This window comes from Daphnia carinata, chromosome 10 (assembly GCF_022539665.2).
Source record: "Daphnia carinata strain CSIRO-1 chromosome 10, CSIRO_AGI_Dcar_HiC_V3, whole genome shotgun sequence".
NCBI lineage: Eukaryota > Metazoa > Arthropoda > Branchiopoda > Diplostraca > Daphniidae > Daphnia > Daphnia carinata.
Window position 1 is genome coordinate 5,276,511 of NC_081340.1, and position 24,431 is coordinate 5,300,941.

The 24,431-nt window shown below is 41.5% G+C and overlaps 1 protein-coding gene and 1 long non-coding RNA gene across 2 annotated transcripts; both read right to left on the minus strand.

Moving 5' to 3' along the window:
- Positions 1-702: 702 nt before the first annotated feature.
- Positions 703-12,207, minus strand: LOC130695955 (uncharacterized). The gene is made up of 3 exons (XR_009002515.2): positions 11,896-12,207; positions 4,487-4,678; positions 703-765 (listed from the first exon to the last, which is right to left on the minus strand). It is a non-coding gene; the product is annotated as an uncharacterized LOC130695955 (long non-coding RNA).
- Positions 12,208-12,479: 272 nt separating this feature from the next.
- Positions 12,480-22,791, minus strand: LOC130695945 (histone-lysine N-methyltransferase trithorax-like). The gene is made up of 18 exons (XM_057519016.2): positions 22,457-22,791; positions 21,772-22,312; positions 21,473-21,710; positions 21,205-21,411; positions 20,947-21,138; positions 20,563-20,873; positions 20,272-20,492; positions 20,133-20,208; positions 19,755-19,931; positions 19,621-19,690; positions 19,324-19,558; positions 18,675-19,250; positions 18,146-18,604; positions 17,434-18,082; positions 16,815-17,370; positions 14,170-16,750; positions 13,925-14,104; positions 12,480-13,846 (listed from the first exon to the last, which is right to left on the minus strand). Exons 1-18 carry the CDS (start codon positions 22,622-22,624, stop codon positions 13,673-13,675), a joined length of 7,611 nt encoding a protein of 2,536 aa, XP_057374999.1. The 5' UTR covers positions 22,625-22,791; the 3' UTR covers positions 12,480-13,672.
- Positions 22,792-24,431: the final 1,640 nt, after the last annotated feature.

A 24,431-nucleotide genomic window follows, 5' to 3' on the forward strand; every position in this document is an offset into this window, starting at 1 on the left:
GATGTTTCAAACTCTAGGCGCAGTGTGTAACAGCCCCGGAGAACATGTGGTGGGAAAAGAGGAGGAGGGCGTCACCTATTCTTCCCAAGCCAGGAAGGGATGAGGAGGAAAAGAAGAGAAACGGTTCCCGCCCATCAGGTATACACTTTTTTTTTCTCTCTCATTCTGCGTGTGTTCAGAGTCTATAGCGCCGCAATATTCCCATACACCTCCGACAAAAAAAAAAAAAAAAAAAAAAAAAAGAATTAAAAAAAAAGGAATTTTTATAAGAAAAGTCGACGAGAGACACACAATAAAGAAGAAGTTTTCCTTGAACAAAATGAAAATAAGCAAATATGAACACATTCCCCCCATGTTTCGGTGCCAACAAACCATTCACATGGGTTCTATTCTGCGCTGTACATGGCCGCCTCGTGCTGTGGGTCCTCTTTTCTTCCGAGAAGTGATTCTCTTAAATGAATTAGTCGGCGTCGGTCAATAAACGTATTGTGTAGGCCAAAAAAAAGGGAATTCTTTCTTTCCTTTTGTCCCCCCCCCCTCCCTTCCTCGTTTCAATTGTACAACGAGTTTTGCCGAATAGAATAGAAGGAGATCTATTGATGCCGACATCACGCTAGAATCGAATCACGACCAAGTTCTTCCACCACCACCACCCAAGTCAAAGAAACAACAAGTCGAAATAAAAGAATGTTTTTTAACGTACCGAAGTAGAAAACCACCAGCGCCGACGTCGTCGTTTCAATTCATCAAGTCACGATGGCAGATCTGCGTAAAAAGAAAAGAAAAAAAAAAAAAGATTAATCAGACAATCCATCAATTGTTGTTGTTGTAACCATCGATCGGTCTAATGAATAGCTCGTGTTATGATACAAACACGCACTGGCTGCTAACGAACCCAAAAATTGCGCATGAGAAAATAAATGCGTAAAAGGCCAACTCGGTTAATCGAATAAAGAGAGAGGGGAAAAAAAAAATGGACATTGTATGCAAAGGTAAGAATTTAAAAAAGAGAGTTTGCCTACTGTCTATACCGATACGCGTAGTGTGGAAGAAAATGCTATTGCGTATAGACGTTTGAGGGTGGTCCCCGCCGGGTGAGCTTTTGATATATCTTTTAGGTTATTAATCGTGGGAGATCTTTTCTTGTGTACAGACTGCATGCCCCGTGGCAATGCGGCTGTGGAGCTGGGAGGTCATTATTATATATATACGAGGTGGATTGATTCACGCTCCGATGTTTAATAGCTCGTAAACTAAACAAAAAAAAATAATAAATAAATAACATCCCCCTTCTTTTTTCTTCCAAAAAAAAAAAAAAAAAAAAGCCTATTCCTTTTTTCGATGTTGTTTAGCCTATTACGACCTAGACGGACACAGTTCTCTTATTGCCACTCAAGAAATCGTGCAGAGTTCGGTCCTTTTTCTTTTCCCAAAAAAAAGAAAACGTCGTCAGGAAACGGTCACTGAGTTTTCTCCTTCTTCTTTGATCTGTGTGTGGTTCATCACGACATGGACGACAAAACAGCGATGGAAAAATGTCGTTATGATTATTATTTCCCCCCCAGTGGGCTGAGTGCAGCTCTTCAATTGTTTTTCCCGAGCGGTGATTCTCTCTTTTTTTTTTTTTTTTTTTTCTCTTAGTTATCATAACGAGACGCAATGCTAACAACAAAGTTGCCTTTTGGGATAAAGAAAGCTAACGCTAACATGCTAATGCACGTTTCTTTTTGAAACCCACCCCCTCTCTACCTACGTCCTTTTTTTCTCTTGTCCCCGCGTAGTCTGGAAGAAGAAAAAAAAAAAAAAGACGTGACTTTGTGTCTCTTCTTCCGCTTTCTTGACTCTTCGAGAGATCTCTGCTAGAAGATAATATTTCGACGAGCACGGCCAGCAAGTGAAAAAAAAAAAAATGGGAAATAATAAACAGATTTTGAAGAAAAGAGCCGAGCAATGGACCGCATAAATATAAGGAGCTTAACTCTCGTCAAGTGAGGAGGTGGACACAAAAGCGGCTGTGCATTCCCTCTCATTTAAACGAAAATTGTCAAAAAAAAAAAAAAAAAAAAAAAAGGAGGAAGAAGCTTCAAGTGTAGCGAAGGGGAGGGAATGTGTCGTCCGTCTCACTAAAAAAAAAAAGAATTTTACCGATGACTCCTAAGCAGAATATTATTTTTTTTTTTCTACGAGGGCATGTTCGAGTAGGGGCGTTGGCTTGTATGCGGGGTTTTTTTTTCCAGATTCCCTAGCGCGCGGTTATGTGAAAGTAACAGCCAGCCCAGGAGCACTTACGATTTTTGTTTGGAAAATGCGATCGCGCCCCCCTTCTGTTTTTAGACGAAGAAAAAACGTTCGAAATGTCAACCGCAGCTGCTAAAATCATGTCAGTGATAACCTAAACGGTAAAGAGGCCCGACAGTGCCACATCTCTCTTTTGACAGATTCTTCTTCGGTTTCGCTGAAAATTATGGAAAAATATTCCGAGAGTTGCACACGCCTGCCGCAAGAAAACGGTTTTTTTTTTGTTCTCGTTTCTTTTCGATGTGACGGAACAGCGGATGCCTCTCGGCTATCTGATGATTCCTACATGCCCATATTCCACCGAAGGGAAAAGTGAAAAGCGGCGGCATATATTTATAGCTGTTTATTAAGATGGAATGGAACGAGGGGGGCCTCTAAACCAAAGCGCCTAGCCCAGAAGCTACGCACACAACGCGTCTGTTTCTCCTTTTCTTTCGAACAATTTAGACTTTTGAAAAGCAGCTGTTTGTTGCGAGCTGCATTTCTCTATCGCGCGGTGGGTCTCTTTCACTTTTTTTTTTTTTTTTTTTTGGCTTGTGGTGTCTGTGACGAAATCGAACCTTTTTTTTTTTGTGTTTTGTCTCCTTTCATTTCCCTTTTGATGGAATCTATTGGCCGGAATAAAGGAAAGAGAAAAGATTCCTAAACACAAAAGGCGTAATAATAAAATAATAATATGAAAAAAAAAAAAAAAAAAAGAATTCTTCCACCTCTCATTCCTCAAAAGAAAAAAAAATATCTTTCCTTCTTGTTCGAACATACGTTTTCCCATGTTATAATCGATTGTCCGGTTCTGTACGGTCCGGCCTTTTCTTATGTGTACACGTTACAATGGATAGGGAAAATATAAAAAAAAAAAATAAAAGGGGCACCACCAACGTTGGTGGAGGGTCGAGCAGCTTCTTATCGTTTTTACCTTCAGCGAAAAAATCAAGGTGGTGGTCATGAAGAAGGGCCACACCAACTCCACACACACACCGCCCTCCCCCCAACTGGTCTAAAGAAGAAGAAGAAAAAAAACCTCCCCTGAAGAACGCTGTTGAGTTGTCTATATATCGCTCATGAGATTATTATTGTCTACATAGTGTAGTATAAGAGAGAAGACGCGCGCGTGTGTGTGTACCCCCCAGAAGAAATATACAGCCAGGTAGTGGAATAGGGCGGCCCACACAGCTGATGATCTTTTTTTCCTTGCTTGTTTTCTCGGCCGAGAGAGAGAAACTCACTGACAGATATGTTCATTAACGTAGGAACCTTTTGACTTGTCGAAATGTGGCCACACAGCGGGATTTCTATTCCGTAGATAATGTCGAAAAAAAAAAGCTACGTATTCAGGGAGGTCAGAAAAGAAGGAAATGTGTAGAGAGAGAAGGGGGGGGAGAGAGATTCAAGAGGGGCAACGGAGGAAAGAAAAAAAAAAAAATGATGAAATAACTTTGTTGATGTCTTCGTGGGAGCTCTCGACGTGCGCCCACCGCGACTCTTGAGGACTTTATCTTCCTGATTCCGGAAAAAAAATTCCCCGCATCCTTTTTTCTTTTTCTTAAAAGAAACATCTTTAAGGACATTTCATCTTTTGTCAAGTTACCCAACACAAAAGTGTACGTACATCTTTTTTTTTTTAAAACCTTTCCTACCCCCATTGGATAAAAAAAAAATAATAATATTTTTGCTTTTTAGTGGACAGAGAAGAAGAATAAAAAAAAGGGATATGTACATTTTCAACAACTTGAAGAAAAAAAAAAAAAATACTTTGGCCGTCATCGTTCGGATGTTTTTTCGAGGTAACACGGGGGTAGGAGACGTTGACAAAAGAAGAAGAAGAAGAAAAAAAAATCAAAGGCTGTAACACACATTTCTAGCCATGTGACAACTGTTGGATATTCATACGAACTGACACGTCGTGTTACCCCACGCAATCCCCCTTGTATAGACGCATTCTGAATGGCTACGCGCACGTATAAAAGATTATCTTCCTCCCCACGCCAAAATGAATAGAAACGGTGAATGTTATACATGTTAGACACGGAATATGTCGGTATCATCTCCCTCCACCCCAAAGTTTTTTTAAAAACTACCGCCCAGTCAGTAGTATTCGTAACAATACTGCACAAAGAAAAAAGTATGACATTCTATTTAGTTGCACGTTCGATCATGTGTAGCGCAAGTTGGTCAGACATTTTCTTACCTTTTTTTTTTCCTGTTACTCTGGTACATGTCAGTGCACATGTTATTGTTGTTGGGGCGGTGGTGGGTTGTGTCCAACTATTGAAGGGGGGTCCTCTCTTCTCCAACGCATTTCTATCGCATTTTCTCTTTGATGATCGAGTGGAGATCGATGTGAATAGATTGTTTCTACGCGCGCCCTCCACTTCATCTCCTCCTAGTAGAAAACAGAAAGAATCTATTATGTTTAGGCCTATGCACCACAAAAAAAAAAAAGAAGAAGAAGAAAGATGATGGGCATCAATGAGATGGCCGACCAAAACAACACACACAAGTTGGGCGGATTTCTCTGTGATGTACCTGTGCGGTTCTTAGGGGACCCCCAACAATTCGACTTAAGTCGGACGTTCGAGGTATTCCTGACAGTAAGACGTCAATGTTATTGGCCTCATTACTAGGCATGTTTTTGCGGGGGGGAGAGATGTTTTAAAAAAGAAACGAAAAAGAAGCTAGAAAAAAAATGGGTATTTAAGTTCTTGTGGAAGAATAGAGAAGGTGTAGGGAAAGAATTGAGGGATTTAAAAAAAAAAAAAAAAGAAGACAAGACCACAGCCATATATCCCTCTCTTTATGTTAATTAAACAGTTCCTTACAACCCCGTCTACGTAGGTCTCCCCTTCGACGCAAACTATTCAGGCTCTCTCTATTATGAATAAAAGATTATCTAAGCTCGGTGATTGTAGGGTTGGCTGTGTAAAGAGAGAAATGCACAAACGAATGATACAACTAAAATATAAATATCTGACTGTTAGTTATACATTTCTTATCTTTTTTTTTTTTTTTTTTTTTAACAATTCTACGTACGAAAAAAAAAGAAAAAAAGAAAACGAGTCGAACGATGACTTTGAAATTTCACGAAGAAAAAGTTTGTCCTTTTCGGCTGTACGACACAGCACATTCATCGATAATAGCGATTTTCCTTACATTATTGTGTCCTTTTCTTTTTGCCTGTTGGCGACGTGACGCGTGAAATATGCAAAACGGCACGTTGTTTGCATTGAAACGCTGTCTTTTCTTTTCCCAATAATAATAAACTTCAGCGACATTTTTTTTTTCTAAACGCAGGAAAACGGCCAAAAAAGTCCCTATCTCATATCCTAGTAGAGAAACGCGTATTGTGTTAAATTTATCAACGTCAACAAAAATGAAAACATCGAAAGGCGTACGTGTAGCATCGGGTACGTATATTTACCCATTGTTTTTGGTAAACTAAGCATTTTTTGTTTTGTTTTTTTTGTTTTCTAGGCGACGGGGAAAAATTCCTTGTGGTGTATCTGTCCGAAAAAGACATGAGAAAGAAATGCTCAAAACAAAAGACGCTGAGAAAGAGAAAAAAGGGACCCCCGACGATCAAGTCCTGAACGCAAAAGCCATTTTTCAGTCTGCCAGTCGTTCGTATACGCAAATGGCGTGAAAAATGCCCCTCTTTTCTTTTCTTGCCTTTTTAAAGATTTTTTTTTTATTCCTTTTCTGATTGGGTGGGATGCTTTTTGTCCGGTTTGAGTAATGCGGTCAAAACACCGACTCAATTTTTCTTTTTTGTTTGCCCTTTGTGTTAGAGAAAACAAACGGAAATTAGATGGAGCCTAAAGTTGAAAATGCCCCAATATTCTGCCGTGCTACACTTCAAACTACCCCAACGTGTTGTTGTTTTGTGGTTTCTAATTTAAAAAACGGAACAAAAAAATACAATGTGTTATCAACCCGGCTACAATGGGAGAAGCGCTCTCAACACATCTGGTTGTGGATACCTGTTAACTTCCTCCCCCCCCCCCCCACCGTCTGTACTAACGTCTTCATTTTGTGAAGGGTGGCTGCTGTTGGTACAAAAAAAAAAAAGCCAGCAGGTAAAGACTACGGTTGGGGCCGGCGCGCGTTTAACTTATCAGTAAAGACTTTTGCTTCTTAGAGGTCGACTTGACAAGGGCCGACAATGAAGAAATGACTCTTTCCTGACTTGGTTTTTTTTTTCGTTATCTTTCTCTCCCCCCCATCAAACAAACATTTCTCAGGAGTAGCAAACAGCTTTTAAGGTTAAAAAAAAAAATACCTTTTTTTTCTTCAAACTGCTTGTTTCTACCCCCCTCCCCCCCCCACACACACACACACAGGGAGAGATAAGAAGCTCTCGCTTTGTTAACCCAACCCGTGGCTCTTTTCTTTTTATCTGCCAATGATATTTCCCATAGCTCTATCTTTCTTGTGTCTATAATAACCCACGCTATGTAGACCTTCTAAACAGAGACGTTTGATGTGTCTTTAAAAAAAAAAAAAAAAGCCTTCACGATTGTGGAGTTGCAGTATCTACGACAAGCATCAAAAAGGTAAAGAAGAACTGATGAAACATAAACAATGGGTCGCTACTCGCCGACTTCCTCTCTTCGTGGTTTACTTTGATAGTGTCGGCCCGTCAACTCCAATCCCAACAGAAAAAAAACAAACAATAGGATTAAAAACAAAACCTATGCTGACGGGCATCTAAACACACGACTAGAGTAGACTATTAAAAAAAAGCGGACAGCAAACAAAAATAATAAAAAAACAAGCTGGAAATATAGTTTTTTGAGAGTGGCATTTGATACGTGTAAAAGCTTTGTGAACAATAGATAAATGCGTGTTCCTCTTTCGTTTTGCTTTAGATATTTATATCCATAAAAATGGGCAAGAAAAAAGAACGAAAGGGAGGGGGGTCTTTTTTTTTAAGATTTTTATTTCCACTTTCGGAAATAAAAATAATAACAAAAAAAAATTCCCTTTCTTTTTCGTTTTTATTTCCCACATGGCGTGTGTGTGTGTGTGTCTATATGGATTGATATATACGGCCTACGGCGTGATAAATCACCCATTCATGCGGACAGGAAACATGTATATAAAAAAAAAAGTAAACAAAATGTATACAGGAAAGGGAAAAGAAAAAAAAAATAGGGTCTCCTCTTTATATTATTACATTCAGCTATGGATATGCCAGATGCAATTACACTATGGCGAACACGGTCCATGTTAGTCGTCCGTATAATATGGGACGAGTACAAGCCGTTTGAATTGTCGTATAAAATGCCTATAAAGGATGGAGAAAAACCAAAAACCTTATAGGGAAATCGTTTCTTTTTCTCCAGTGCTATATTGGTCAGACGAACCACTGTGAATTGTGGTGGAATTGGCAATATGGAGAATGAACACGCCACTCTCATTTCCTTTTAGACGCCATCGCATTTTTATCCCCCCCCGTTCTTCTCCTGCGCGAGGGTGGGGCTCATCATTCCAGCCAATAATCCAATCTCGTCTTTTCTTTTTTGCTCCCCCCCCCCTCCCCAATTTCGCCTTAGCTTTCTGTCGGGAACAGCAAAAAAGAAGAGGGAGAAACGAATATTTACTGTATAAATCAGTCGTAAAGTAGTCCAGCGCAACGGAGGGTAGAGACAGATATTTAAAGGGAACCGTGAACGTTGCTGCGTAGCGATTGGCTGGATTTGAGGTTCATTCAAATGAAATGAAGCGAGGCTAAGCGATCATAGCGAATCGTGCACGAGGGAGAGGGGGGATGCTGTAAGCGTTGATTGTCAGTTGTCCCGGAGCCGGTTTTTTTTTTTTTTTTGAATAAAGATGATGAGGGGGTTAAGCAACAAAAAAAAAAAAAAAAAAAAAAAAAATTGAACAAAAAAAAATGCCTGGCGGATAGTTAGTGTGTACAGTAGTTAAGCTAGACAGGATATATCTGCGGGCTCAATGAACACAACTGCGCTGCTGTCTAAATGGATTGAACCGTGATGATGAGAGTTGGGGTAGCTCTCTATCTCTTTGTACGAAATATAGCGATATTTAGGGCGTTCCCTTTGCTCTCCTTTCAAAGCAGAAAAAAAAAAAAAAAAGATTGGCATCAAAAAAGTTTTTCGGTGCTTTATTATAGGTTTTGAGCTGTACGCAGTCCGTATCTCGTATTTCTCCCCCCTTGCCGATCTGTCTAGATGTTTAGAGAGAGAAAAAAAAGAGGTTTTCCCCGTGTACAGCAGCCCGATGATATAACCACTTATATCTAATTTGTTCCAGATCGGGTGATACCGGAGCACGTGTGTTACACATACGGCTCAACAATCGAAAAGAGTAGAAGGGGCGGGGGGGGGGGGACATCCAAAAAAGGGATCAAAAGCGAAAGCTCAAAGCTAAATCACAAAACACAATAATAAAAAAGTTTTTTTCTGGCTGAGGCAACACATGTTCCACGCACAAGGAGTCCAAATGGGGTTACAGGGTGTTTCTTGGTGTGAACGCCTTTTTACCAAACTAACTTTTTTTTTATATATATATATATAGGGACGAGAAAACCAATGTGCTCAGCCCCTTTTTAAAAGAAATTTCCTTTTTCCTACACACCTGTTCGATTTTCACGGAATTACTTTTTTTTAATAGTTATCATCTTGAATAAAGAAAAGGCATCGCCTTAAAAAAAAAGAATTTCATTTTTCTTTTTTACTGCAAAACAATTTCAGAATTATTGGTATCATGGATTTCCCTACACCTTTTATCCGACTACATGTAATAACAATATCACTAGCTATTGTTGTTTGAAAGCGCAAGGGAAATGTTTTCGACATTTCCTTGACGTTCCCTTTTTTTTTCGAAAAAAAAAAGAAAAGAAAACGTTTCTTCAGTTTTGATGGAACGCCCGAGTCTAAAAGAACCTCATCCGAAATAAAAAGAAAAAGCTTTGCATCAAAGAATAACAACAGAGCACACGACGAGTTGTTTTTCTTTTCTCGTTGTGTGTGAAGCGTGACTCCATGATATCGTGAGCTGTTGAAAATGACCTCAGCTGAAAGATGCAGCGACACAACAACAAAAAAAAAAGTGAAACAACACGACGACGGAGACAAGAAAAGACGCGGGCAGCGGAAAAAAAGAATTTTTTTTGTGTGTGCGCGTCTCTTCCATTAAAAGAAAAAAAAGAGGTAACAGACCCAGAAAAATGAGTCGGGCGTTGATTTATCTACGTGAGCTTTTCAGAGAGAGAGGGGGGGGGGGGGGGTTTCCATCATCCCAAAGAGGCTTGCTCGTGAAAGCTATATAGCTCCTTTTATTTTTGCTCTTAAGACCCGCACAGGTCTCATCACAAGTTCCATTAAGAAACCCCCTGGTAAAAAAAAAAAGAGCTAGAAAACGATGTGTTGGCGGTTAAAAGTGCCTAGTTTATATCTACCACGTAGTTGCGGGGAATATAAATGAATGTACGATTGATGTAGATGGATGGGCCGAAAGAAGGGGGGGGGGGGGCAGGCCATCTGGCCCTATATACACCACAATGTTGGGCTTATTATTTTCGTAGCTGCTGTCGCTGTTCCGTCACCAAACACAGTTCCGGGTATATTCCCTTTTCTGGATATATGGGATCCATCTCACAAAATATGAAAATGATCATAAAAGCGGGGCAAGAAAAAGGTGACTAAGAGGGTCTTCTCTTTCGCTTAAGTTCTACCCACTCTATTCAATCGCTATCCAAACGAGTGTGTGCTAAGTTTGTCGGGAAAAGGATTTTATCCCAGTCGTGCTAAAAGCTTTGATCTGAGAGTTCTAAAAGAAGCAAGGGCGTGCGTGCTGAATTACCAAGCAACGAGGATTACTTTCGAACGAGGATGCGACTTTTTTTTTTCTCTTTTCGGATTTGAAAATAAAAAAAAAATTCTTTTTTTAAGTGGGGGGCTGTAAGATTGAAGACAATTTCGAATTTTTATTTTAAAAAGGAGCTTTCGACTCTTCTTTTGGTGCTGATAGGCAAAGCGAAATGGAAAGAAAAGAAGAACGATGTGCTGTAGGGTTTTTGGATGGAAAGGGGGGGGGGGGGGTTGGAAAAGTTTTTCCAGCTTGGGGATTAAGTGGCCAAATGCTCAGTCACACGGAACTGGCACGAATTCATCGCCTTTTCACATTTTCCTATTTCTTTTCCCAAACCAAAAATATAAAGCTGTGCCACAACCGTGGACACAGTCCCCTTCCCCAAAAACACCCTTAACCCACGACAAGTTCACTTAACTTAATTATATACAGCACACATACTTCATTTACATACAGATGTAGTAGTGGGTGGAGGGGGGACGACGCTCTTACACATACACACAGCTAAAAAGGGATGCTGAAGTTTCAGTTTTCCAGCAGCAGCAGCCGGCCGGTAGCTCCATATCCAACGCACGCCATCATCATCGAAATTGAATCCATATCTGTGCATGGGCTGAATGCAACAGAAATGGTCGGAGAAATCAAGATACGCATCACGGAGTGCTCGCTCGTCAGGAAAGAGATTATAATATTCAATAAATCCTATTCTTATATAACACGGACGAAAAAACCTTTAGACGATTTGTGAGTGACGGGGCTTTGAGGATTGATTAACTTGAGCTATTGACTTACTGATGGACGTCAACGGTTTCCGATTTCCCGTCTCATCTTCTAAGGCCCCCCCACAGTTACGGATCAAAAGAGAACCAATAATCGCCTTGGAAATAAAAAAAAAAATTGTGAGAGAAAAAAAATCAGCGGTTGATTTTTTTTTTCTACAAACAATAATCGGATAACAAGATTATGAAATTTATGTCGACTGCAGTTACCGCTGAGACGATAAATCAGTGGGGAAAAAAAAGCAATTAACAGTTCGGGGCCTAAATGGATCAGATGACTGTGCAGGGGAAAAATGGCGCCAAGAGCGTAAGACAACAAAAGACTAACGCACGAAGAGAGCGTCATGCAGCACAACTGTGCAAACAAATGATAAACTAAGTGCAATACGTGTAAGATACAATCAGAGGCAAATATTTGAAAATGGCCGGTGGAGATATATACGTTCATCTCGGCTACCCTCATTTCTGACTCACATTCAAGCAAATAAGTAAATAGCCGACAGCTTGGCACACACACAAAAGAGAAGTAATAATAATATACGACGCACGCAACAGCCAAGTGACTGGACGACACTGGGGCAACATATGGTTAGATTAAAAGAGACGTGGAAATTCTATTTGCTTTACGGCCTCGTGGACACCTACAACCCTCATCTGGACATTATTTCATTGCTTCACAAATCACATTTTATATACGTCTTTAAATCGAGAATTAATGACATCTAGTAAGTCATCTCATGTATAGAAAACAGCGTGAAAAAAAAGACGTGTAACAAACACGTTTTCCATCATCCCGAATGGGAAGAGAAAAAAAAACGTTCGAGAGTCGGTAACAAATCAGCAGAGGCAAGTAGGGGCAAAAAAATGGCTGACGTGGTTCGAGAAAAAAATTTAAAAAAAAGGAGAAATAGCTATGGCGTCATTGGCAAGAACACGAGGAGGTTTTCCAGAGATGGTCATTTAGTTTACAACAAAAAAACTGCACGTACCTGTGTTAATTGTGGGCCGGGACGTGCTGAAGGAAATGGACGAAATCTCACATGGCATGTCTGGGAGCACTTGAACTAAAAACAAGTCATCACAAGTGACCATCCTTTTCTCGTGTTCTCCAACTTTTAGTTCACTAGTTATGGAGTTTGTGTATCGTTTCATCAACGATCGGTGAGCACGGATGTCTTAAATATTTTTGAATACACGAGTTTGTGGCGTGACTGTTCGACACCATCAAAAGACTGAAACCTGCCGAACCCCTGGGTTAAGACGTGTGTGTTTTGTTTCGCGCGTGGCCCAACGACGTTGCATTTGATCTTATTATCACCCATCGACATCCGGTTATGAAAAGTTATGTTTTTTTTTTGTTTTGTTTTTTTAACTTAATAGGTTTTTTTCTAACGAAAAAAAAAAATAAATATAAATTATTTAAATTGTTTTGACGTAGTGAAAATTTTGTATTTAAGAAAATATTTCTTTTCGAAAATTTGGTTAATGTGTTTTTTTAATGGCGCCATCAGCTGTTCAACTATTTGTCGGCTGCTAGAAAAAACCAAAATGAAAATAAAGGCGATAAACTTTTTTTAAAGACACCAATCATTTATTTTTTTCTTTAAACTAAAATCTATAAAGCTGATTTTTTTGTTGTTGAGTTTGGTAGACAAAGATAAAAATCGAAATAATACACCTTTGTTAAGGCTTTCTGAAAAATGGGGGGATACAAATAATATGGGTTCAAACAAAGCACACACGATTTAAAAGAATTCGCGTCGTTTCAGCTTTAAGAAGAAATAAAAAAGTTAAAATGACATTAAAGCATTGTGGGTATTATGCTTGTTCTGTGATGATTTCTTTTTTGAACTATCGAGCATAGAGAGATAATCAAAAGCGACAGAATTTTAATAACGAGCTGCATGTTTTTTTCTTTTTTTTTATGCTTTTCTTTTTTTTTTAAGAAATAAGGCTTCACGAAAATTGTGACGCTGATTAAAAACTACGTAGATCACTTTCCACTATTTTTTTTTCATCCCATTGCCAAAACAATTCTATCCCCACCCTAATCACCTTGAACGCGGGCACACTTTCCCTAGTACATTAACACGCATGCACACTTCAATGTCGTTTGCCTCTTCGTCATCTAATATCACAATTAGCCCAGAATTTCTACTTTTATATTTTAAAAAGGCTGTGAGTTTCCCTTCTTTTTTTTGTCACTGAAAAATCCATGCACACGCAATTTTAGTTTAAATCGAGAGGGTGGGGATAAACAAGAGATAAGTTTTTTTTACATTGGATGTCACACACGTTTCTTTCATTGTTGTCGTTTTCGTTTCTTTTCGGTTCCACGCACGATCCCAATTTGACTACTGTAATCATCCATCATAATCTTTAATTCAAATTGGGCTCCACCGGTATAAACCTGAATCCGAAAGAAACGATCCATATATAGAATAAAGACAAGGGTTTAAAAAAGCTGTTTAAAACGTCGTTTTTACGTTTTTCTTCTCTCTAAAAAAAAAAAAAATGCGTTTCTTCTATGTGGGAGGATTAGATATAATTTTTAAGAAGAGGGTAGAAATGAGGAGGCAGAGAGCAGAATGCGGATGGCATTTTTCTTCCCCCCAACGAAACGAGATAAAGAGATAAGAAGCAAAGGAAAAATTGCTTCCGACTCGTTTCTCCCCCCTCACAAAGACGCCGCTAAGCACTTGGAGCTGCCATCTAGGGGTCGGGACTGACCGACTCCCGTTGTGGTTCAGCGGGCACCACAATCAGTTGAGGTATTTCCGGCACTTGCGCGAGCCACAGGTGCACGGTATCTTGACGTCCTCCAGCGGGAATTTGTAGTCGTATGTCAACTCTTCTCCGCGATGGATTCGCCTTAGGGCAAAGATGATAATGTGCTTCTTGCCAAATATGTCGACGATTCTCGAATAGCAGTTGGGCTACAGAAACAAGAAAAGGCCATTTCGACGTTAGAGAGGATTAAGCAGCTCTACACGATAAAATATAGCTACACATACCTCGCAAGAGTGATTGATGAAGCGGGCCGCATTCCCGTGAACCGTGGCGTCTACCACAGTTTGTTCGTCAACTCGAAACATGTAGCAGCCCATTCCTTTGGCCTCGTACTCCTTTTCTCGTTTGTCACACAGCACGGACCGGATGACTTGGCCTGCGTACTCGACAACCATTTCGCCGCTCTGTAAATCAAACAAGATTTTCTAAATCAACCAAGGACAATATATGCTTTGATAAAGTCTTTTACCTCAATGTCTCGTTTGCAGAATAATCCACGACCGTGGATATGTGATCGATAAACACCAACAGACGTTTTAGCTACTTGGCGTAAATGCTTGAAACGGACCGTCATGGGCAATAATTCAAAATTAGTGACACGTCGTCCAGCAGCTGGCTGTTGAGCTCCATCTTGTTCGGCAGCGGCCCTGACTGATAGTTGAGGCTTGGGACGATACTGAGAGGCCAACCAGCCAAACATGTCATATGGCACTCTCCCGTTAAATGGAGCTGCCCGGACGCAGCCAAAAGTGGACCCAGTAATCAATTTTTCAACCGACTCACGATCCCTATTGGCACGATAACGGAAGGTATAGCCAGGGAATTGATCTGCGTTGGGTAATTGCTCCAACAGATTGATGACAGCGTGATGGTGTAGGCCAGTTAGATGGAGATTGCGTTCATCCATGCTCTTTGTACATCCATTATAAAGCGGCTCCATCTTCAAAGCTAATCTGGCATCTTGGACAGCGTCCAGCAGCTTTTGCCAAACGGCCGAGAGGGAGTTGGATCGGGCGTAGAAACCATCGTCTGAAACGAGTTCGTAAACAATATGGGCTTCTTTCTTCGTTCCATTTTCGGGTGCTGATTTTTGTTCTTCGGCCGGCAGAGTCGAGTCAATAACAGGCCAAGATACAGGTTCAGCATCCATGTCGGATGGAAGAATTGGCGGTTCGGAGGAGGCAGGTGGCGTGGCAAAAACGTCGCTGATATCAGCAAGTTTGTTTGGCAATTCAGATGTTGCTTCAGTCATTTGAGAAGCTACCATTTCTACCATTGCCTCCGTTATTGAGAGGCGCTCTTGTTGATCAGTGGAAGCTTTCAAATGAAATGTACGAGTTGCCTTTTCAGGTGCGCTAGGATGAGCCACAACTTTCAGTTGTTGGACAATTAATGGCGGGTCCTCTTTAGCTTCACTTCCCACAGGTGTAATTACACGGGCAGGTTTCTTACCTCCCATTGCCGAACGATAGCTATAAGTCGGTTTGGGAGGTTTTCCATCTACAGCTGGAACATCTTCTATAATGTTATTATTTAAAGGAAGAACAAGCCTCTTTTGATCCTCTTTCAATACGTCCAGTTCGTTAGGAGCTTTAGAATTTTCTTTTTTCGTGGTTTCTTGCGTAGGAATAGGTTGTTTAGGTTCAGTTCCATCGACGACGGGTTTAGTAGTTAATTCATTGACTACTTTTGGGGATAATGTTTTCTTTGCCACTGGCGGATTTGTATCCTTGGCTACTGCTGGACTTAGCTGTATGGTTGCAATGGAAGGTGATAACTGGGAAGCGGGTTGCAATGATACCGAAGGTAAATTAAATGAAAGTAAAGGTTGTTGGGGGAGGATGACGATCTGATTAGACGTCTCCCACGGAACTTGAGCGTGCTGATTCTGGAGAAGGGAAGAAAGAGAGGGTATGGTGGTGTAGTTGGTAACACCCACGTTAGTCGTCATAATTCCTAAAGTCGACAACATGTGCGAAGGTATTGCTCCCAAGTATTGCACGACGGGACTTGAAGTCTGCTGATTCAAGGTCAGGCCGGAAGAAGATAATGTGGGTATGGAACATGAATTGGCTTGTACGAACGTTTGCTCCATTGATGGTGGCATAATGATGTAGTGTTGCTGAGGTACGTTCAATGAAGGTTGCGAGATGAAGCTACACTGCACACCTGAATTGGAAGGGTTGTTCAATTCTGGTCGCGTGACGTACAATACTGGCGGAGGAGGAGATTGAAGTGTCATCTGATAGGATGCGGGTATTGGTGATGGAGCTGGTACGGTGAAACGGACATTTTGCAATCCGGTAGGAGCGGGTGGATGAGGTTGTCGGATGGCCAACGTTCTAGGAGGAATAGCGTTGACAACAGGCCGGAATCGACGTTTTTGGTACCGAGGTTTAACGCTTCCTGGAGGTTTTGAAGGCACCGGCTGATTAACGGATTTCGCGGGTTCGATCGCCTTTTGGCCCTGAGAGGATGAATTGACGACAGGAACTTGAATTGGATCGTTTTCCGGCTGAGATTGAATGATCTCTGCCTCTGTTACATGATCCATTGGTTCTTCTTTAGCTTGAAATTGAATAGGGATCGAAATATGAGCATCGGGTTCCACTGGTTCTAGTTTCGGTTTCACTGGGATGACGTCTTCTTCGCTTTCCTCTTCACCTTCGCTACTACTACTCAGCATTTCAACGCAACTTTCCACGTGTTTATTGAAACTCTGCAATGTTCGATAGGACCGCCGACATCGGCGGCATTTCACTGGTTCCTCATCGATCATGTTTTCTTGTTTCACAACAACTGTTTTCTCCGGTTCAGTATCGGAAGAATCGGCTGCTCCATCTAGTTGAAGGATATTGCCCGACGAGCCTTTCCGATGCCATGGAACGTCTGAATTCACTTTCTTCAGAACATCGTTATGGGATAATGGCGATACTTTGATGCTGGCTAACAAGTTATTGCTATTGACACTGTTCCATTCAGATTCATTGCCATTCCAATCTAAATTTGATGATCTTTCTCCAGTTTGAATACTAGAAGATTTCACAGTCCTAAAATGATATTAGAAATTCATTAACTAAGAATGTGTAAAACAACAATCGTCATTGTACTCACGCTGGGACAATACGCTTGTCATTGCGATTCTGTAATCGCATCTTTCTCCATTGCGTGTAACTCAGACGCCTATTTCTCAAATTCCTTTTGGGCGGAGTATTCACTTCAGGTAACTGTGGATAATTGTTGTTCGGCTGTGTACGTGTTTCGTCTACCGCAGTGCCAGAAAACGTTGATGGTTTTGGAACAGCAGGATCAGATTCTATGTCAAGTGAAGCTAACAAGGCTGAATCGAGGAAGATGACGGCATGTTCCGGATCGGCTAGCCAGGCTTCAAGAGCATTGTCTTCGGTCGGACTAGGCGACACTTCTCCAGCGTCAGAGTAGAAGCCAGAATCTCTTAATTCGTTAGGTGTTCCACTCATTGCTACACTTGCGTTAGGTCCACCTTCCAGTTCCTGCTCGAAGTTGGCATCTTCCAAGACCATGTGAATCAATTCACGATCATCTTGAGTATCGAGTTCTGCCAGGTTGAGTCCCGATTCCGCCATGATGACATCGTCCTCTTCATGGCTCACTGTGACGTTGGTTTCCAAATCTTTTCCGTCAACTGAACCTAAGGATAAAAGAAATACGTGTGAAATATGTGTCCAAGAATTTCATTTCCTTCTGAACTTACTGGGGATGTAAATTGTCTTCAAGGTGTAAGATACAACTTTCCATGGCTCTTTGACAGACCAGTATCTTCGTTGACATTCAAAACCCACTGGCGTCAATGCCGAGTTTTCACCCGAAACGTCAGTCCGTAGCTGCCCGATAGATGAGATGGACAGAGATCCAATAACAACTCGAATATCACGAGGAGCGCAAGGTTTGATTCGTTTTGATTCAGCCCCCAGATCAACATAGACGCAACGAGCCACTTCAAAATTTGGCGGATGGGGGACAAGGTTTTTATTGGATTGTTCCTTTGCATGCTGGCTGCAAATAAGACGCTTGCCTTCGAGCAGAGTTACTTCCGTGTCTGGTTGTAAGCAACACGGGAAATGCAAAGAGATTTGACATCCACGGACGCAACAGTTCACTGTTGCACCTTTGGCATGGCAATGTTTGCAACGAGAGCCACTGCCTCTGGCAAGCGCATCAAAAACATTCTGAAGCGCCCCATCCACTTCTTCAAAGACTTCGTTGGACCATAGTGCACAATTGATATGACACCATATATCACTGCCACAATACAAAAGACGCCCCTCTGCAGCTGCTGGACCTTCCCCTCGACCATGACACAAAGCGCATAAACGAATGTCAGATTCTGCATCGTATTCCACCTAGAATTAAAAACATCAGTATTATTTACATAATTATCGAAATCTGTAGTTATAGTAGCATACCTTGGCCGTAATGGAGATTTTTGGTCGTGGAACTATTTCCTTTTGTTTAGATTCCATCCAAGGTATTAGTGAAAAAATGCTGGACTCTGTTAAGCTTAGTTTGTCGGCAAGCTGGCGGAGATCCGAGCAGAATTCAGCACAATCTCGATATTCGTTCCGTATCAATTTATCGTTAATGGCTTCGAATATATTCGAGGAGGGGGTTGTTTGCGTATCAGCAATTTTTGCTAGAGCTTCGCGAAGCAATCCATTAGCGCAGCGAAGCAAATCATTTTTCCAGTTTTTGTCTGGAGAGCAAAGACTGCAGACATATTCAACATTTGTTGTCGTGCAAAGGAAGCGGAAATCTTCATCAGAAAGTTGTTCGCATTCTGCATGAACCCACGTTCCACAGCAATTACACTCCATCTTCATTTGGCGACTTGTGTGACATTTGAAGCATAATGGGCAGAACTTTTCCTACAATTAAAAAACAAACAAATGTTTAATTAAAATATTCTGAATGAACAGCTACACGAGTTTTGCAAACCTCCACTCGAGAACATGCAAAGCACTGCCATTTGGCTCTTCGCTTCCTTTTGCTAGATGGATGAGCTGGACCGAGACAAGACCAGTGATAGGCATGAGAACAGCTAGAGCAAACCATTCTTTGTCCGGAACTTGAACTGCAAATTTGGCACACGACACAATTCAAGCAGATCCAAGGTGCTCCAAGAGTATTGGTGACGGCTGAAATAGCTGTTTCGCCTTTTTCCACAATTCCAGAGCACGATTCGATTCCGTCTTCTTCAATACGACAAGCGACAGCTTCCCTGTCCCAGTGATGGCAATCTGGAGCCGAGACGGACAAAGGAGCGCTGTCGGCCACGCAAAACGGATGAAAAGATTCGCAGCAACTGGAGCAGCAGACTAGTTCGTTTCTTCCTGAGCTGCCGCACAGGAAACACAATGGTGATGTCATGCTAAGCTGGGAGCAGCACATGGCGAATCCTTGGTCCCACACACGATCCGCATCGTAGTGTTCCCAGAGATCCGGCAAGAGTACGCCCTTTGGTACAAGCTTCGCCGGCTTACGTCCCGCCGAACCGGACGTCATGCAGCGAAACTAGACACATAGAGAAATACGGCTATATTAAATAAAAAAATTCAATAAAATATTTAAATTGTGCGAAATTCACTTGAGAATTTTTAGTTCGGCTGAGATCCTGCTGTTGCCAAGCCCGAACAGCAGAAGTCATGAGTCCAACTCGTTGGTTGGATCCCAGTTTGACGTCATCGCGAAAGGTGACGCGAGATCGCTCCCCCTGAGAAGTGGTTAGAGGCATGGCCGGGGAGCTCAAAGAGTTTTTTCGGTCCGTTGACCGAGAAAGTTTTGAAGAATTCTTTGCAGCGCTAGATCCGTTTGCCAATATCCTGTAATCGTCCAAGAACAATCTTTGAATCTAAACGAATGGGAACAAAACCAAAATACTAACGGTGCAACGTCGAACGTCGCGAGTTTGAGTGGCCCAGAATCTGGCAAAGAACAGCAATCACACGGTAGATCTAACAGATTAGATACTCAATCATTTCACTGTATAAGTATTCTATTCAATCAGAATTCCCATACCGCATTGCTTGGAAGCCGAACGATCCGAATCTCCATCATCAAATGTCGCCCGAGGTTGCGCGCGGGCGACAACCGCGCTCCGACACACGTGCTTCACCCTGGGTCCCGAATGGATTTCCGTCGTCGAGCCGCCACCGCCACTCTTCTCTCTGGTTCTAGAACCAGGACAATGCTCAGCTGAGAAAAAGCAACGTGTTGCAAATTACACCCACTTAAGTTTCTTAGTGACTAAGGCGAGGTGGGCTCGTGAGACAGAAATACATTCGTTTCTCGTCTGTTTAGTGGCACGTCGTAAGGAAGGCGGCTGCGAATTGTTTAGTTCCAGGTACACAGGTACTTGTGTCGTTGTCTCAAAAAGTATAAGCAATCAATGTTTACCTTTTTTCGATGCATTGGGTTTCTTCTTTATTTTTGGTGCAGCCGGAACCGTAGGTAAGGTAGATGTTGCAGGCACCTATTAATAAATTCACATGAATATAAATGAAAAAATGAAATAAGAAATTTGATATGACATTACATTAGGAGTTGCGGAAGGGTTTGACTTCATCCGTATCATTTGCCCTCGATTAGGAGCCCAATGTATGACAGTAGGACGGTCACTAGCTAAAGGAATTGCGTCCTGCATGAAAGCTGGAAGCAGCTTCCGTAGATCGTCATGATCAGCCTCTCGCATTTGAAATCCAGTAAGGGCGAGTTTCAGCCAACAGGCTTTGCAACGGGCTGTCATCACTTCACCATCTGACGAAGATAGTGATCAATGGGAATTATGAAATGGAAGTGCTTCCTGAACCACAATTAATAAGCATACTTGGCTTTTCTTCGGGAGGAAAAGAAGTATTCCATCGATGCACTGGAGGCTGGATACAGTGGCCGCTGCCGACAGCGCACTTGACAGGCACCCTGGCGCGAAGCACGCGGGAGATAAATTTGCGGCACGGCTCGCAACTGAAGGTACCAAATTTGCGCGCCTGAAGAATAAAAGAGTAGCGTCGAACAGCCCCACAGACTCCGCAAACGACTGTCCCTGGTATTCCTTTACTGTCGCTTTGTTCCATGACGAATGCACATCCCAAGGGATTGGTAACAGTCGTTTCGCTTGCCCTTTGGATGCAGTTGGATCTGTAAGAAGGATTATTTGTGAAAAAGGTTAGACATCAGAAAGCGGTCGATAATAAGATTACAAACGTCATACTTGGGTGGCGAAGGATTTCGGACTTTAGGCAACTTAGTCGTCAGTTCCTTTGGTAACGCTGGGACGCGTGGCACTGGGTTCGTTGCTGTTTTTAATACCAGCTGAGCCGGTCGAAGAATCGATGTCGAACTAGGTTGAACGATTTTTTGTGATTCCGCTGGTTCAGGCTTTGGTTCTACCAACTGTTGCAACCTGGAATAATCATGAAATGATGGCCAATTAATTATTTTCATTGAACGTCTTTCAATTTGATTATACCTGGAAGGCTGGCGCAGCTGTTTCAATAGTTTTTGATTCAACTGTAGGCGGGCCTTGCGAAGAATAATTTTACTCTTTCGGGCACTACTGCTACTACTGCTGTTGCTATTCATCCTCCTACGCTTGTAAAAGAGGTCATCTTCTGAGGATGACGATGAAGAAGATACAGACAGCGAGCTTGCACGATTTTCTTGAGTCTCCGTTTTGCTGAAAGACAACACCGAAAACTGAGTAAAAAAGGCCAATTGTAACTCGATAAAATGCTCACCTTTCTATTGGAACTTGAGTTTCAGTCTTGACATCTACAAGCTGTAATCTGGATTCCCATTGTTTTCGAAGAAGCTGCTGAATTTTATCTCTAAGCTTTTCTGCTTTATCTACCTCTCCACACGGACTTTGTTGCCTTCTACTCTTTTTCTTTTCAACAGCCGCCTGCTTTGGATCCACTACATCATTTGTCATGATAGTAGTATACCTTTCAATTTCTCTCTTGATTCGATTTTTCTCTGTCATGCAAGTTATGGTGTTTAAATAAACTTAGAGTGAATAATTTCCACAATATGATACCTTGCTCGGCACTTTCCTCTCCAACTTGACTCTGGGTTTTGTTTGTAGCACTGGGCCGAGATTTGTGGCATCTTTCACTTTCTTCACTGGAATCCCTTTTTCCATTTTGGTCTTCTTTGCCAATCTTAGGGAAGATAGGGATTTTGGGAGCAGACACAGCTTTTAAGGACTGCACTTGCTTCAATGCCTTTTCTTGAAGCTTTTTCTCAAGCCTTTTTCCATCAGCTACCTTTTCAAGTTGTTGATTACATGGCAATTCACTGTTTTTCCAGTTCACTAAAGATGTTCTGTCCCGAGGTAAATCATCCAATCGTCGATTTGAGACCAACTGCGTCTGATCTTGACTGAGCACAACTGGTAAAGCAGGCACATTCACAGCATGTTTCAAAACGTCTGGGTGGGGATCACAAAGCACAGTTTCTGGAGGTTTGTGATTCACTATGTGACACTTTCCGAGTAGTTTTGTCTGCGTAGTTCCAGGTTGGAAGTGTGGTCTGAAGTTTTCCCCAACTTTTTCGAAACCAATAAAATCATCATTATCCTGTAATGAAAATAAACAATAGTATTTTAGTTGTGCTGGACTAGAATAAAAACGCGGCCAAGGTTACACGACTCTATCCACGGTGTTTTATTACAAGGCCGCTGGTGTAAGAATACAGGAAGCAAAAGGGCGGGAGCGACTTACCTCATCGTCAGCAGCGAAATGTTGATAGAACAGTTTCAAACCATAGGCTGCCTGTTGTGCTGCGAATCTCGAAGAATCATTCGCACTGCCATTACCGTTTGTACTAACTCTTAAACGAGTAATTTGAGACGTTTTCTGAGGTTTACCTGGAAACTTGGCTTTCGCCATATTGACATTTCGACGCGTTTTTGTTGCACTAGACTTTCCACTTCCCCTTCTGCCCTTGGTTTGGTTGCCTTAGCTACGGTCCCTTTGTGTGAGTGTGAGTCTAGCGAGCCTAGAGCCAACTGCAGACGCTTGTTAGGGAACGAAAGCGGCGCCAAAATTCCCCCCACCCGCCACACTGTGTCTGTGTGTGTCCCATTGAAAAGGTAACAGACAGACAAAAAAAAAAGAGAAAGGGACACACGAAATAAAGGGAGCATGGGGAGTATTCAATCACCCCTATTTTATAGTTGTTTGGTTACCATCTGCCATTTCCATGCATAACAATTGGTTCCGTTCGGTTAGCCTTCAGCTTGAAAAATTCCATATATTAACAATGATATATTATGATATACTCAGGATATACTTGTATTCAATACAACACATATTTCTGCAACAGCCAAAATTACGCGTACGTGGTGGCCATCGTAGTCGTACATCGCCATAACAGATGGCGTTGAAGATCATTTTTCAAAAAGCTTCACGAAAAAAATTTCATTTCAAAAGACATGATAAAATGAAAATCATCGTTTATTAGCAACCTACGCGATTGCTTCTGAGTACCTTTTTCGGTTGCCATAGTACTGAAAAACCACACAAAAAAATAACCGACAACTTGAGTTCAGCAATTCATGAATTTCTGCAACGGCCGTGTGTATCTCTAGTTGAATAGAAGAGTGGGCAATGAAAAAACTTTTAATAATACTTTTGTTAATCCTCTACTAGAGCTTTAACAAAAGCTGCAAATAAAATAGAAAACTTTCTTTGCGTCAGACGCCTCCATTTGTCACAAACCCGAATTCTGAAAAAAAAAAAAAGAAATCTAATAGGACTTTCCTCTTTAAAATATTTTTGCTGTCAGTCCCGCGCCGCTGTAACACGCAGTCGTAAATCTACACGATGCGTGCAACCTGTTCACTCTTCACTGCTGTTTAGTGGGTGGGTGCGGGGGTTTCAGATTGCCAATGCAACAACGACATTGCGCGTTGTTATTTTTTCTTTTTCTAAATTGTTTAATGCAACAGATGCCACTCCTTTCAGATTTCTCAATATTCTGTTAAAGAAAAAAAAAACCTTTTATTTAAAGCTGTTGTATTTTAATGCGTGACCAGACTTCTTCGTTCGTGAATGTCGTTGCAAGCAACGCTGACCAAAAGCAAAACAACATTAAGCTTCTTTTTTTCGGAATTTTCTTAAGCAACAATGGCGTCATCGACAAAATGGCGTACAAATTCTCTGTCTATAACCACCTCTCCTTTTTTTTGTTGTTTTTATGACCGATTTGGCACGCTAAAGACGAGTAGATGCGGGAGGATTTTCGTTTTATTTTCAACATAAAAAATTCTTGTCTTTTTTCCAAACTATTTTTCCCGTTCATACAGGAGAAAAAGAATGTTTCTCTTTTTTGTTACCTTACATGTTTGAACGCTTTGTGTTGTGCATAGCGACGAATGTTATTTCGTGTCGGCTTATTTATCCTGGACACACTAACTTTGAATTCGAAAAAATTCCCGCTTGGATGTTCTTTGTTTCGGAAAGATGTTTTACTGAGAGCCAATCTGTAATCCGTAAAGGTGGGGAAGATGTGTTGAGCTATGTCACGCTCATTCCCGCGCTGTAGTGATAATGCCAACGCGCTGCCAAAAAAAATTAAAGCTCTTCACGATCTTTGGATTGCGTATACAAGCTACCAACAACAACAAAAAATTCGTGTCTAGTTTTCAACTTATTTTTCTTCTTACTTCTGGTTTGAAGAAGAAGAACCTCCTCC

Excerpts from the sequence above, each read along its gene's own strand:
- LOC130695945 (XM_057519016.2), bottom strand. The coding sequence starts at position 22,624 with ATGGCGAAAGCCAAGTTTCCAGGTAAACCTCAGAAAACGTCTCAAATT. Across the intron at positions 19,691-19,754 it reads TTCGGCTTCCAAGCAATGCG|ATCTACCGTGTGATTGCTGT; the intron begins GTATGGGAATTC and ends CTAATCTGTTAG. Across the intron at positions 14,105-14,169 it reads TCTGCAAACGAGACATTGAG|AGCGGCGAAATGGTTGTCGA; the intron begins GTAAAAGACTTT and ends TTTGATTTACAG.